Genomic DNA, 15,287 nt, shown 5'->3' with positions numbered 1-15,287 from the left:
TCTCTCCAGGGCGAATCAGTAATTAATCACTAAGGTCTTAGAAGTATAATTCTCGGAGGAGTTTCAGCTAGTCCAAGACAACACTTAAAAGTATATAATAATATTAAAAGAAAGGGAACGGGGATGGAGGGGGGAATAGAGTACCAGTTCTCTCCCCAGGCTCCTGTGTGATTTGGTTTAGTCCAGCTGCAGCAGCAGCTGGGAGGAGGGAGCACAGAGGCTGCCCATACCTTCGGATTTTTCCTCCTAGAGAGAGAGAGAGAAAAAAACCACCACCACCCCCCCACCTTATTATATTCATCTTATACATGTACATAAGATTAAACCAGGGCCATCCTCCAGAACCCCCAAGCTGGATGTTTCCCTTTCCTCCTCCTTTAGATTCTTCCACTGATCAAAGAAAGGGGGAGCGAAAAGGAAAAGAAATCCAGACCAATCACCCACCTCCCTCTCTCCCCCCTCCTCCTCCTGTTCCCTCCTTCTCTTCCAAGCGAATCAGCCCCCCAGCTCCTGTTTGACATGCAATCCTCTTTCGGTTGGGACAAGCCGGCATGCCGCTGCAGCTTTAAACGGAATTGGGGAAAATTGGGGATTTTTGCTCTCATGACGGTGGAAGTGAGCTATTGGAGCCGGATTTTACTGCTCTCGGTGGGGGTTTTGGCAACAACGGCCACCGGTAAGTGGGGTTCGAGGAAGACGGTTAAGTTTTGGGGGGGGAAGCTTGTGGGGTAAAGCCGTCAATGTATGCGCCCGGGGCTGACCACATCTCTCCTTCCCCACGACCAATGGATGACCCATCGGTTTCTTTTCGACTCTTTCTCTGCATTTTTTTTCCCCCAAGGAGGAGAGCGGTAGAATTGAGAATCCAGGGGTCTTTTTGTTTCAGGGAAGCTGCTGTGAGCTTCCTTGGCCGTTTTTTAGTACATTTTGCTTCTCATCCAGACTGTTAAAAGTTTGTAAGGATAGGGCATCTGAGCCACAATTTTCAAAGGGTAATTCCTTTCCCTGGAGGAGTGTGACGGTGGGTGAAGAATGGATGCAAGCCCCTCCAGAATACCGTCTGTAGAATTGATTTTTTTTTTCTTCTTTGGGCTGGCAATTTGCAAAACTGGGAAAAAAAACATTATATGAAGAAGATAAACCCTCCTCCGGATGTCTTTAGATTTTTGTTATCTAACAAAAGATTATACTTGAGAAAACTCTTAATTTTTTGGTAGGGCTGTGAAAGTGATTCAAAGCATCCAGGACATCTTCACACAAACAAACCAGCCCCCCCTCCCCATTTTTACTCAGAATAGAATTAAGGCCTTGATTTTTCTAATAATTTCCCACCTCCAGAATAGATTAAAAAGGAAGTAGGGGTTTCCCCCTACCTTCCTTGCTGCAGAAGCTGGCAAAGGCTGAAGTTTGATTTCTTGACAAGTGTTATTGAGCAAAGAAAGAAGGGACAGTTGGTTTCTCTTAAAGGGTGATTTTATGCCTGCAAGAGGTTGGACTAATTAGAATTTCTTCACAGATGGATGCATTGGAGAAATATTTCTTCCCAGGTCTTTGACTTCTTTTCTGCCCCTTTCTAAAGTGACCTGGCCACAATCCTGAACATAAAAATGTGAAGGAACTGAAGCTCTGCCAGATGCAGTGCGTTTTTACTTCAGTGTAAGGGAAGGTTGGATGCCATGTGTGGATGTATTTTTACACATCATTAGGTCAACTTTGTGATTGGACTGAAAAACAACCGAGGTCTTTCATCCTGGGAGAGTTTCTCCCAGAAGACTTGGGTTGACAATGAGCTGTTTGTTTGGGGTTATCTTTGGGAAACTCTCCTAAAGATGACATTGGAAGGTAAACAGGAGAGCGAGTGAACTCAATTAAGGACAGAATCTTGTTTTTGACCAGCTGTGTCTATTTTCTTCCTTTTTGAGATGTCTGGGCTTATTGAGAGAGGAAGCAGTCAAACCTCTGTATCCTACAAGTGGGATGCTAGTTAGATGCAGTTACTTGGAATACTTCAATTTGCCTTCTCATCCTCTTTTGCCTCTCATAGTTTCTCCATTTGTGGAGAATCCGGTTTTAATTTCTTTGGACACTTTATTATCTTCTGTTTTTGCCAGATGCTCCTGAAACTAATATTATTATTATTTTTTGCAAAATATTTGGATTGTTGCCCCAAAGATGCTTTTTCAAGAGGCAACTGGACTTTGTTTTTCTTTGAAAACATTTCACTTCTCCAAGAAGCTTATTCAGCTCTGACTGGATGGTGGGGAGAGAGCTGAAGAAGCTTCTTGGATGAGAAGCGAAACATCTTCAAAGAAAAACAAGAAAGTCCAGTTGCCTCTTTAAAAAGCATCTTTGGGACAACCATGACCTGGATGACTGAGAATCTCCATAGACATTTGGATTGTTGCATTTTACTACTTTGATTACCTATTTATCATTCTCCAACACCAAACCACTCATCCTTTCCAACTGTATATCTCTGCGTCCTTGGGGGTGATCAGATTTATAGTCTAGCATCAGATGGAGAATAGCAGATTAGAGGAGACTGATCTGTTCCTATAGATCAGTCACATCTTGATGGCCTTCATTTGGGCTGGTGAGCTGTCACTGTCTAGATCTTCATTCTCCTCTAAAAGTCTCATTTTGCTAGAAACTGGTTACCTGGGGTTTCATTTTTTTAAAAAAAAATTTTCCCCTATTTTTAAGGATAGATAAGATATTCTAAGTTTCTTAAGTTTTCCAAGCAAATTTGTCCCTTCTGTTAAAAAGAATGCAGTTATTATTTCATACTTCACTAACTGCTGATTTGATAACCCTATTTCTGTTATTCTAGTGCACTTTTTGATTTTTTAAAAAGCCTTTGGCTTTTTAAACAAAGAGCTTTGTTTGCTATATTGGAGCAAAACTGAAATCTCACTCCTATTGATTATGGGATGCCTGCTTCACCTGCTTCTTTTCTCTGGAGACCCTCCCCCATTATTAGAGAGTAATGACCATGACTGTCCAAAGTGTGGCACTACAGGTGTGTGAATAACGCTACTGGAAATAGTGGTTATATGTATTAAATGGTTGTATCTAAGTATATATCTAAACTCAGTCACCTTGCTAGTATCAAATTAATCTTTTTCATCTAATTGGTAACATTTGTCAGTAATTCCAACTGTTCATTGAAAGTGGGATAGAAAGGTAGAATATTGCCATTTTTAAAAAAAAACATTGCATTTTCTAGAGAAAATTGTCTCATCAGATATGTAGACTGTTTATTATGAGTTAGCAATAATGATAAAGTTTCTTATTGCATAAGGAGTATTTCTCTTGTCAAAGAAAAAGGCTATTTCTGTTTCATTAGATTCTTTAATATTGTAAAATACAATGTATTTTTTTAAAATAAAGCCATGAAGGGCGGTGCTTTTCATTGGACAGATAATCTAGCTCCATCTCTGACCCTGTGAAAAATCTGCTGTCAATTTTCCTTGCTGCAGCTTTTCCTTTCAAATCATAAGTTGTCTCTAAAGATATTATTCGTTACACAGCTGCCGTAAATGGATTGGAATCCAAAGCAAACCTATTGCTTTCATTGAGTTCTGTTCTTACTTTCTAACAATAGCCCTGTGAGGTAGTGTGATAGAACAGTGAGCAACTCTGGAGTCAAAATGAATCAAAATAAGCTGCCTGAGACACATGATTTTTTTGACCCTTGTGAATAGGGCCACTCAGTCAGCCTAACAGCTTCATTTGACTTGGTGCGTAAGGTAAAATGTGTGAGATATGACCAAGAATGGGTCCAGTCCTCATTTATTTTTAACCCTGATTTGTTGAACATGTTATTGTTGGGTGGTTTCCTTATTGCATTAAAACATAAACCATCTAGAAACTACAGGGGGCTGGTTTCATACTGCATGTTAAACCAAAATCAACAATGATGCTATGATTTAATAGGATGTTATAAAGCACAATCAGCTACTGTCGCTCCCTTTCTAAATGAAGTTTAAATTGTTAATAATCTTTGCTGAATAGCATCTCATCTTTGCTATTGGGTACTGAGTTTCTATGCAGACTTGAATAAGCTGGAAAGGAATAGCCACAGGAAGAAGTTTCCTATGGGTTTTTTTTTTCTTCATCTGAACTGAAATGAGCCACTTAAAGGAGGATTTGGGTTTATGGTTTGGGATTGGATCTGACCTACATTTTTTTCTCTAGTTTCTGGTAATGAAAGGACAGTTAAAACCCTTCTCTTGTAGGATTGCTAGCACAGGATTTCCTGCACGGTTGGAATATTTATTTTGAGAAACCCCTTTATAGCCAGTCATCACATTGTAGCATGTCCAGAACCAGAAAACTTACAGAGCCTTATGTGCAATACAGCAACTCTATTTAGCTCTGGACATAGCTAAGAACAGGCAGTGGGATAGGTTGGAGTCCCTCATATGCTCAACCTCAGTTCTGTGCTTAAAAAACCCATTTTGGTATGCGTAAATTTAAAGAACAATCAAAGGTGTTTCGGGGTATTAGGATAGAGATGTTTGTGCCTTATCTCCATCTTAGTTTATAGCCATTATGTGACTGATGTTGCATAATTAGGGAACTGGGAAGCGAAGAAGTGTCTTCTTGTTAGTCCATATCTTCATACCTCCTATATTTCACTCATAGGATGACAGCCACTTTTCTAGTTCTGTCTTAATGGCACTTGCATTTCTCAGTTCTACTCGAGGTGCAAAATTTATATGGGCTGAGGCAGCCCAGAAGTGTTTCAAATTGTTAGCATCCCTTTTTTTTAAAACATAATAGGAATAAAGCTTCTTTCTCTGCTTTTTCACATTCTTTGTCAAAATGTCTGAGTTTCCTGCTTAAGCTTTGGAGCATACTCACTTTTGGAGTGTAATTCTCCACGTGCTACTTTCAGATGGTCTATTCTTCAAGCCAAAAAGTTTATGAAAACTTATGCTTGTGTAACAAAAATATTCAAACAAAATATTCAAAGTCAACTCTCAAGTAAACAAATTTCAAATTAGGTTGTAAGGGGAAGAAAAAAATGCTAAATTTCCCCATGGTTTTGGCTCCACATGTGTGTGTGTGTGTGTGTGTGTGCGCGTGCGCGCGCGCATGCAAGGTGGATATAATCCTTTATTATCCAGTTTTTTTTATATAAACTGATTGTTGGAATGTGAAGAGACTCTGGATGTGCTTCTTTCAAATCCCACAGACAACATGCTGATTCTACTCTGTAATAAGGTAGAAAGAGATCTGATTAACTGAATGTTTTCAGTTAGATTGAAGCTAATTATTTACATTGTGGAAAAAATAAAAAAACGGAGACAAGCAGTAGAAAAGAAGACTTCTTGCAGGTACTTTTTCTTTTAATTGTATAAGTCCTCTTAATGAGCTTTTTGCCAGTTTGGTACCTTTCAGATGAATTGGACTTAATTATTATCATTGGCCATGCTGTTTAAGAATAATTGGGGTATGTGTGTGTGAAAACCAGCACATCTGGGGTGACTTGCAAGATTCTTTTATTGTAATAGAAGTAACTTCATGTGGAGTTGATTCCTTGGTCTGAACTGCAGAGAGAGAGAGAGACAGAGAGAGGTGAGGTGCCTAAGGTGAGACTAGAACTCATAGTCTCCTGGTGATTGACCCAAAGTCACCCAACAGGCTATCATGCCTAAGGATGGACTAGTACTCACAGTGTCCTGGATTCTAATAATCCCCAACCTGGTCTTTCAGATTTTCCAAAGGTGTATCCATCACCACTGTAATTGAGGGTAAGAACAGAGCCTCCAAGATTTATCCAATGCTCCCCAGTGTTTGTACTAGGTCAGGGTTAGGCAACCTTGGCTCTTTTATGACTTGTGGACTTCAACTCCCAGAATTCCTGAGCCAGCCATGCTGAGGGGAAAGGGAGAGGTTTCCAAGTTGAGCCATGCTGGCTCAGGAATTCTGGGAGTTGAAGTCCACGAGTCAGAAAGCGGCCTAGGCCTAGTCCAGGGGTAGGCAACCTTGGCTCTTTTATGACTGGTGGACTTCAACTCCCAGAATTCCTGAGCTAACCATGCTGAGGGGAAAGGGAGAGGTTTCCAAGCTGAGCCATGCTGGCTCAGGAATTCTGGGAGTTGAAGTCCACAAGTCATAAAAGAGCCAAGGTTGCCTACCCCTGTACTAGGTTATCCATGTTTCAGTTCTTGTATTCTTTTACAGTGCATATGTTTATTTTTAAACTATAAAAAGACATACATCCATGCTAACATACCAAATTCATTAGAGCAGTGGTTCTCAACCTTTTTAATGCCGCGACCCCCAACCGGTCGTAAGTCGAGGACTAAACCGGTCGTAAGTCGAGGACTAAACCGGTCGTAAGTTGAGGACTACCCAACCAGTCGTAAGTTGAGGACTTTCCCTTCCCGGGAGCGCTGCACATGCGTGGTTCCGCCCCCTGCACCGGCCGAGGCGTAGCTGGCAAGCGACAGAGACGGAGCAGGCTGACCACCAGCTGGCCCAGCCCAAGGGAGGTAAGGCACCCGCCGGAAAAGGGGAAAAAAATGGCGGACAGCCTTGCTTGGCGACCCCCGTGAAATGGTCGATCGACCCCAAATGGGGTTGCGACCCATAGGTTGAGAACCGCTGCATTAGAGGAAGAAAAATTATGTGCAGAAAAACATACCTTAGTTATTTTTATAAGTGTGTGCGTGAACACATTTCTCTTAATATTCACTTTTATGTAATATTCTATATAGAAAACAGAATATTAGGAGAAATAAATGCATGAATGGATGCATATATTTTATGAGCCAGCTTTGTTGGCTGGGTAAGCTTGCCAACTGAAGGATAGTGTGAACAGATTTGGGAAAGAGATAAATGATATGAGATTGTTTTCCATTGATTCAAATTATCTGAGCTAGCTATGCTCTAGCTATGCATACTTTAATTAAATACTTATTTAATTAAACAATAAGCAGATTAAGCAACACAATAGCTGTGTGCAAACCGCAAAGGCCGTAAATGGTGATCATATGACCCCGTGGATGTTGCAACTCTTATAAATACTTGCTGGTTGCCAAGCACCTGAATTTTGATCATATGATTGTGGGGACGCTGTGATGGTTGTATGTGTGAGGACCTGTCGTAAGTCATTTTTTTCAATGCTGTCATAACTACAAACAGTCATTAAATGAATGGTGGTAAGTCAGCCACATTTAAACAAATTTATTTATTTAAAAGAATTTTATGGCCACCAATCTTAAAACACAATTTTGGGTGGCTGACAACAACAAATCATGGGATTTGTATGAAGAACAAACCCTGTCATAGGCTGTTTCTTTGAAGATAGAAGTTAGCAATTAAAAGCACCTTGAGCAATCCAATTCTACTGATAGGATGTTATACCAGAAGTGAGCAAGAGAAAACAGTGCTAGTGGGGACTGGATTTAGTGTTAGTATCACTTTATAATGCCATGGTAAGACCATATTTGGAATACTGCATCCAGTTTTGGTCACCACATTATAAAAAAGATGTTGGGACTCTAGAAAGAGTGCAGAGAAGATCAACAAAGATGATTATTGTATTGGAGGCTAAAACATATGAAGAATTGGGTATGTCTAGTTTGTTGAAGAGAAGGATGAGGGGGGACATGATAGCAGTGTTCCAATATCTCAGGGGCTGCCACAAAGAAGAGGGAGTCAACTATTTTCCAAAGCACCTGAAGGCAGAAGAAGAAGCAATGAATGGAAACTTATCATGGAGAGAAGCAACCTAGAAATAAGGAGAAACCTCTTGACAGTTAGAACAATTAATTAGTGGAACAACTTGCCTCCAGAAGTTGTGGATGCTCCAACACTGAAGGTTTTTAAGAAGAGAATGGACAACCATTTGACTCAAATGTTATAGGGATTCCTGCCTGAGCAAAGGGTTGGACTACAAGACCTCCAAGATCCCTTCCAACTCTGTTATTCTGTAATTTTGTTATTCTGTTAGGCCGTTAGGATAGCTGAAGTTGGAGTTTTAATTTGTTGGCTGGTGTTTGATATTTACTTGATTCCCAAAACTGTTTTTTCTAAAAGAAGTTGCTGACCAGGGTATCAGATCTCAAAGCACCTTGGTTTTATCAAAAGTTTGGCATGTTTGCAGTGCCTTCATAGAGTACACTGCTGCTTCCCCCAGCTATATTCTTTTATGGTGACAAAAGGCTACAGTTTTAATTTTTCACAGTGCCCTCGGGGATGCTACACAGGGACATTATGAACAATCAAAGTAATTGGTAAAGGTTTGGTGGGTCAGGAGACAACGTAAGGTCCTTGATCAGGATCCCTCCACTCCAAGAATCCCAGACCCACTTTTCTTCAAGTACAAAGGAAAGTAGACCAAGTAAATAAGTTGTATGAGAATGAGGGTTTATCTTGGTAAGAGATAGTCCATAACTATCTGCATTCCATATATGACACAACATATTTCACCAGCCCTAAATACTTGGTGAAATTGAGATTGTGCTTTTCCCAAAAGTGCTTTGGGAAAAGCACCTTTGGGACAACACTGACCTGGATGACTGAGAACCTCCATAGACAATGAGATTTGCTTTCTTTTAAGAAAAGATAAAGATCAAATAAAAAGCACAGAATATCTGCTTTCTAGATCCACGTTGACTTTCTGATATAATCCGTTTAAAAACAAATCACATTACATTAATCGTCTGGTGGTTGTTGTTTTTCTGCCAAAACACTTAAAAGGGATTAAAGCAAAATGTTTGTAATTAACAACTGGGAAAAAGAAGCTCCTGAAGAGCTGGATGAGAGTGGAATTCTTAGTATCCCTCACCATTGGCCGTATTACTCTCGGGGATTGCCAGGAGTTGTGCATAAGTCACAGCCTTCTAATACCGAAATGAGATAATACAAAAAGGTTGTCGGACGTGGTATAAGGCAGTATCATATGTTCTACATTTCTGTATGGCAAGTGGCTGGGCTCATTTTCTAGATCAGTGTTTCTCAACCTTGACAATTTTAAGGCATGTGGACTTCAACTCCCAGAATTCCACAGTCAGCATTGCTGGCTGTGGAATTCTGGGAGTTGAAGTCCACATGCCTTAAAATTGTCAAGGTTGAGAAACACTGTTCTAGATGGTACCTGGGATTGGAAAGAATGTTTTAGGTTTTTTGTGACTATTAAGGTTAAGAGGAGAGATAGGCAAAGAGAGACAGCAGAGAAATTAAAGTCTTAACTAGGTTCCCCTTATGGATGTCAGTACTTTGCCACAATTTATCTTGATAAAATTCTTACTGACGAAAAAAGGAAAAAAAGAATAGAAAATTTCCTTCTGGCTGAACTGTCAAACTACAAGAATTGCCTTAATGAACCATCTAGCAAACTGCTTCTAGCAGTGGGTATCTGGTTGCCTCTCCCTGTGTTGGCATATTGCACTAATCAGGGCATAGCAACCATTCCATGCCTTTGGATGCCAGCCAACCAGCCAGCCCGCCAGCCAGCCAATGCCATTGCATGATTTTACATTATGTTGCAAGTATGAAGAGCTAAAAAAAACCCAAATAAACAGTGTCCAAACATCAGAACGGATTTCTTTTTTAAAGAATATTTTTATTAATAGATTTTACAAAGATAATAAGTTCATTCAAATAAAAAAAATAGCAAAGTGTAAAAAATTTCAAAAAGAACAGGTAGAAAAAATAAGACAGAAGCATGAATGTGTATGTGTGCATGTGTGTGTATGTGCAAATATAAATAAAAAACTTTAGATCTTTCTTGTTTTTTTTTCAGGTTTGCTATAGAGACATATACATAGACAAGAGCTTTCCAAAAGTTTCAGTTAGGTGTCATAAAAAACTGTCATTGAAAGGGTTTTTTTTCCATATCTTCCCAGAGTTTTAAAAATCTGGGATAGTGGCTACTGTGATTGTGCTGCAATATTACAAGAACATTTTGCCATGAAATTAATATTATACATCTGTTGAGTTTCAGTTTTTCATACAGGGCAGGTTCAGAGCAAATCAAAAGGTTCATGATATTTCCAACTGTGTTTCAAAACAATGTGACTGTTTATCTTGTTAATTTCTCATTTGAATTGCTCACTAGACCTTGAGATACAATGAATAAGTTTGCCCTTTGTAAAGAATGCAATGAGAATAAAGTCAAGGAATTATAATGGAGGTTTTAGATGTATTCAATTTAAGGAGAGTTTGCTTACTTCCTATATGCTAATGGAGAACAGAAAGGTTAGTTGAAGGGAGGGTGCTGGCTACCAAAAGCTAGACTTTTTTTATCACACTATGACTAAATTAAGAGATCATCAGTAGGAACAATTTTAACAATACCTTAAATTGAAACCTAAAAAAAAAGAAAAGCATTTCAGCCAGGTGAATAAAGAGGATGGGCTTAAGGGACAGAGGGAAGATCTGCTACCAAGGCAACAGTCAGATAAATGAAATTTGAGTCCAGGTCAAGAAAGTAGTTTATGAAATGACTCAGATGGTGCCCCCCCCCTTCTCATTGAGATAAAAGAGGGACAAAAGGTAGCTCATTCAGACTTTCAAGAGACTCTTACTATAGCTTTTCTTATAGAAGTAACTAAAGGTCTGTCAAGTGTCTGTTTCTTAGTCTGGTTTACTTGATAGGGCTACTATGGGGTGTTTGTGATTCCCTGAAACTCCGTGTGGAAGGTGCCTGGAGAGACTATTCTAAAAATCTGTTTCTGCTTTTGTAAAGAAAGAACAGATTAAAAACTTACATGAGAAAATGGAATGTTCAATAGTCCAGCCCTGTGATGAATTGAAGGTCTTAGAAACTTTGCCCACCCCATCCCTGCTCTTTCTTCAGTTTCATAACTGAGACTCTTGAGAGAAATTAAAATACTCGATACCATAAAATACGTTGTCACGATGTATATGTTAATATTTGAATTGCCAAATGAAACTTGCTTTTTTAATTTGTATACTAATAACAGGGATATTTATTTGGTTTCCCTCCACATCATTTTTTTTCTCACTCATCCGGATGCAAAAGGTCATATTCACCTAATAATGATGTAAATGGCTTTATTATTAATCTTGTACAATAATACAATATGTGCTTTCATTTTTGTATTAACACTTCTAATTGTAACTGTCAAAATCTCTCTGCTCTTGGTTTCTTTTACTATTCCTAATGCTTTAGAGATACATGCATGCAGGTGCAGTAGTCAAGGGCCACCTGGTCCCTTGGTTATTCCATCTGCCAACTGAGCAATTCTGCCGAGCTTTGCGTGGCTCTTTTCTAGTTGTTTGAGGGGTTCAGTCAGAAGGCAATTCATCAGAACAGGTGCATGCAACACATCTTCACTGATAACTTGGATCACTGATGAGAACATTGCAGAGCCATTTGTAAGGAGATGCCCTTTTAATGTGAGGTGTATCTTGCACTAATTCAAATTGAATGTTTTCAGTTTCAGGCTGGGGTGGACAGTCCCATATCCCAAGACAGTATGTAGTTCTTAGCAAGCTATTTAAACCCAGCCAGTTTATTCAGCAATCTGTAATTGACCAAACTGCACCTTAATGGAACTTTCTGTTCAAAACTGTTGCCTATGTGCCCAAGATTTTAATGTTCATATTGTAGTTGAGTTCTGTATGTGCCGTATAAGATACTAACATAAATTAAGGTTGGACAAGTCAACGAATAGTATCAAGGTATTCTAAACCTATTAGACACTTCCAAGAACATATTAAAAAGAAAGAAGATTTCTTTTGATGGTTAGGTAAACAATCTGGGGGTAAATTAATTCTTATTTGTCATGTCATGTATGTAGACACATGCCTAACTAAACATTTTCAGGCTATTTCAATGTTATTTCAATAACAATTATATTCTAAAATTGTGGAACCTGACTGTTTTTGAAGAATATTGATTATAAAGGATACGGCAGTAGACAATATAATTATATTTAGGTTGGAAAACTAATACTACTCCAGGTATCAAAACTGGATTCAAGAAATCTGTAATACATTCATTTTTAAAAGTTTATTTTTTCTATTAATCAAAAATAACACAATAAGTTTTCTTTTGACATAGATTTCATGACATTTTACAGATATAGGGAATTTTTATACACAATTAGATACATTATTACTTTATTAAAGGAACACATATATTTAGGTGATTTATATTAATTTAGTGTTGGCTTTTTCTGTCTATTTGTTTAATGTTCTATTCTTTCATTTTGTCTTTGTTGGTATAATTATTTCATATGCAATGTGTAGGATATTAATTTTTAATATTAATATTTTACATATTTTTTCTTTTTAAAAGTGTGATAAAAAACTCAAAAATGAGATTAGTGAAAAGCTCATATAAACTATTCTGGGTTTACTAAAAGAAGACTTGTGTGAAAATGGCCATAGTTATTGCTTTGTTTTCAAATGAGATGTACAAAGAACAACAAGAAAATTTTGAAAGCACTTTAATCAAAGCTATGACATCCATCTTTCTTGCTTCAAAAACAATATGACATGACATAAAATCCAAAGATAAATGTAAGCCAGAAAATCCTTAAAAAATATTGTTTGTTCAACATACATCTTACAAAAATCAAGCTGACTCTGTCCTGTTACAGAATCCAACAGGAAAACAAGATAAAAAACAAACAAAAAACTTTCATTAAAAGAAATTGATCTACTTTGTCCTTTTATTGAGTTTAATTTACCATTTAATTTCTCTATAAGGACAATTTTCCAAATGTAACATATTCAGAGATAGTTTTGTTAACTCTATTGTTTTTGTACTTCCGATCCGGTAGCTTCTGGTAATAGAAACCTTATTAGTTTCTTTTTAATGTTACTTTAAAAAAAAGAAAAGAAAAGAAAACGTTTAGCCTAAGTAAAATGTCCTTTGATACAGCAAGAAACAGCATTTGAAAAACTGCATCCGAATTACTACCTTAATTGCATCTTTGAATCACATGCATAACAGTATCTCAAAATAAACAATGGTTGTCTTGCTATATTTCAACTAATAGCATTTTTAAACTGAGAAGACAGAACATAATCTAGACAGAAGCAATGATTTCATTTTAAAGACCTGAATAGTTTTTATTGTGAAAATGTAGTAAGCTTGGATATGTTATAGCTAAAAAAATTAGTGTGTGTGTGTGTGTGTGTGTGTGAAAGTTTAAGTTTCTACCTATAAAATAAATTCAAGTTGTGAAGAAGACTCCACAGGAAAAATGATCCCAGTTTAGTTAGACATATTGCCAAGGCACAATTTATATTCAGATCCGCCCTCCAAATAATGTGTAGAATAATGGATCTCTGGGATCTTCTGTTTATTATCCCTTTATAAATAATTACTTTGTTTTGATGTTGTTTAGTCTCATACAAGCTTCTCAATTGTACAAGCATACTTGAGAATTGATTATTTCTCAAAAGGTAGAAATGCCGATTTTAAATCCAGTGGATATTTTAGAGCTTACAGTTTCTTTTCCCGTTGCTTTGAATTAAATGGAACATCCATATGAAATCACTCTTGCATTCCAAATGTATCCCTTTCTTTTTCTCCAATTTTTATATTTGTGAAACTTTCAAGTCTAATGATTTTGAGGGCCATGGTTACACATTTTCTGGCATACCACATTGAATATAGCATACTAGCCATGAATTCAGGTGGGCAGTCATACCTGTTGCATTTGTCTGTCTGAAGTTTTGTTTTCTGTGGGGGGGGTGTTGTTTTGTTTTGCTTTTTTAAAGATTATTCACTGAGCAGCCTGAAATTGGCTGGCAACAACAGTCCTTGAATTCCCAACCAGATGGCCAACATGGGCCTCGAAGGTATTTTTAGACATAAAAGTTTATGCTAGAGACATGTTCTTTCTTTTGCAGTCTGTCAGTTTCCCATTTAATTTCATTTAAACTTATGTTTTAAAAAGTCTGGTGGAGCAGAAGGCCTGGCACACATTAAGAAAGGTACCCCCAGGGACCTTAATCCCAATTGGGGGATTTATCGTGACATTAGAGGTACACATGCCCATTCTATTAGGATGAAAGAACAACCTTTGAGTACATAGCTTCTGACTGCTGCTGTTTACAATAGCCATCCTTCTGTGAATTGATATGATAGTAAGAAGGAAAAAAAGTTGCTTAGATGCATTTCCTTCTAATCTTCTCTGTTCTTGCACAATGTGAGCTGCTCTTTAGGAAGCCCTCTTTTTATGAATGTTGTTGCTAAGTTTTCTGAAAACAGCAGAGAACAATTCTTAAGATAAGGTTTTGTTTTTTGTTTTTTTACAGACCATGCCTATTAAGAATCCCATACATGTTATTTGTAACCAACAAATGTTCTCAAAGATTCCTAAGAAGCCCAAGCTGAAAAGATTACCTGTATCTGCTGAATATTGTTCTTTTCTCCCCAACTCTAGGAATAGATTTGGCCAAGAACTGGTTGAAGATCTTGGACTATGGTTTATAACTGTACTTCCAAAAAGTACAATTACTCCAGAATGTTATGGCACTTCCTACTCATGAAGGCCAACGCTCTTGGAATTCTTGGGCTGCCTATAACAATAGGATTGAGTTTTAATCTTTTTAAGTGTATTGAAACTTGGTTACAAAGAGGGATTCACAGATGCCTCTCACTTGATAGTTAAATTGTCTCTAGAACAATTTATAACTAGGTGGAGACATCTCGGATGCATGATCCACAAAGAGTATAAATATCTGCTTTAATTGGTTTGAGAGGGCAACATCTGGAAGACCCAAAGAGACTTAATTCTCATAAAATAATTAATTCTGGAATGTTAAGATTTAATTCATTTTTCTATTCTTGTTAGGTTTCACTTCAAAGCTAAGAATATCGTTAGAAAACAATTGAAATATTTTTTTTTCAAATATAAATTTTTTATTGTTTTCAACATAAAAAAAAACACATCACAGATACATCACAATTGAAAAAAACCCCTACCCCCCACCCCCCACCCGGACTTCCCAAACCTGATCCCAGGATACTATTCAACTAAAAGTAAACTAATATTAATATCCCTAACTCCACAAAGTGTTATTCTACATAAATAGGTGATATATATATATATATATATATAAAAATTTTTTTTTCTAAAAACCTAAATTATATTCCACCATTCTATGCTTATTTTGAATATAAACAATCCATCTTCTCCATATTGATAAAAATTGTTCATTTGAATGATCCTTCAAATAAGCCGAAATCTTTGCCATTTCAGCAAGATGCGAAACCTTCAATCTCCAGTCCTCCATTGTAGGTAAAATTTTACTCTTCCAGTTTTGAGCTATCAACAAACGGGCAG

General features: G+C 37.5%; 1 protein-coding gene across 1 annotated transcript in view; it reads left to right on the top strand.

Annotated features, from left to right (window-relative positions):
* Window positions 1-603: 603 nt before the first annotated feature.
* LOC107291063 (CUB and sushi domain-containing protein 2-like) overlaps window positions 604-15,287 on the top strand; it is a 239,071-nt gene continuing 224,387 nt past the window's right edge. Inside the window, exon 1 of the mRNA XM_015820017.1 lies at window positions 604-676. Coding sequence (XP_015675503.1) covers window positions 604-676 — 73 coding nt within the window. The remainder of the gene's footprint in view (window positions 677-15,287) is intronic.

Source organism: Protobothrops mucrosquamatus, unplaced genomic scaffold, assembly GCF_001527695.2.
Source record: "Protobothrops mucrosquamatus isolate PMUCROS unplaced genomic scaffold, P.Mucros_1.0 scaffold1043, whole genome shotgun sequence".
NCBI lineage: Eukaryota > Metazoa > Chordata > Lepidosauria > Squamata > Viperidae > Protobothrops > Protobothrops mucrosquamatus.
This window is presented reverse-complemented; position numbering and strand designations above follow the sequence as displayed.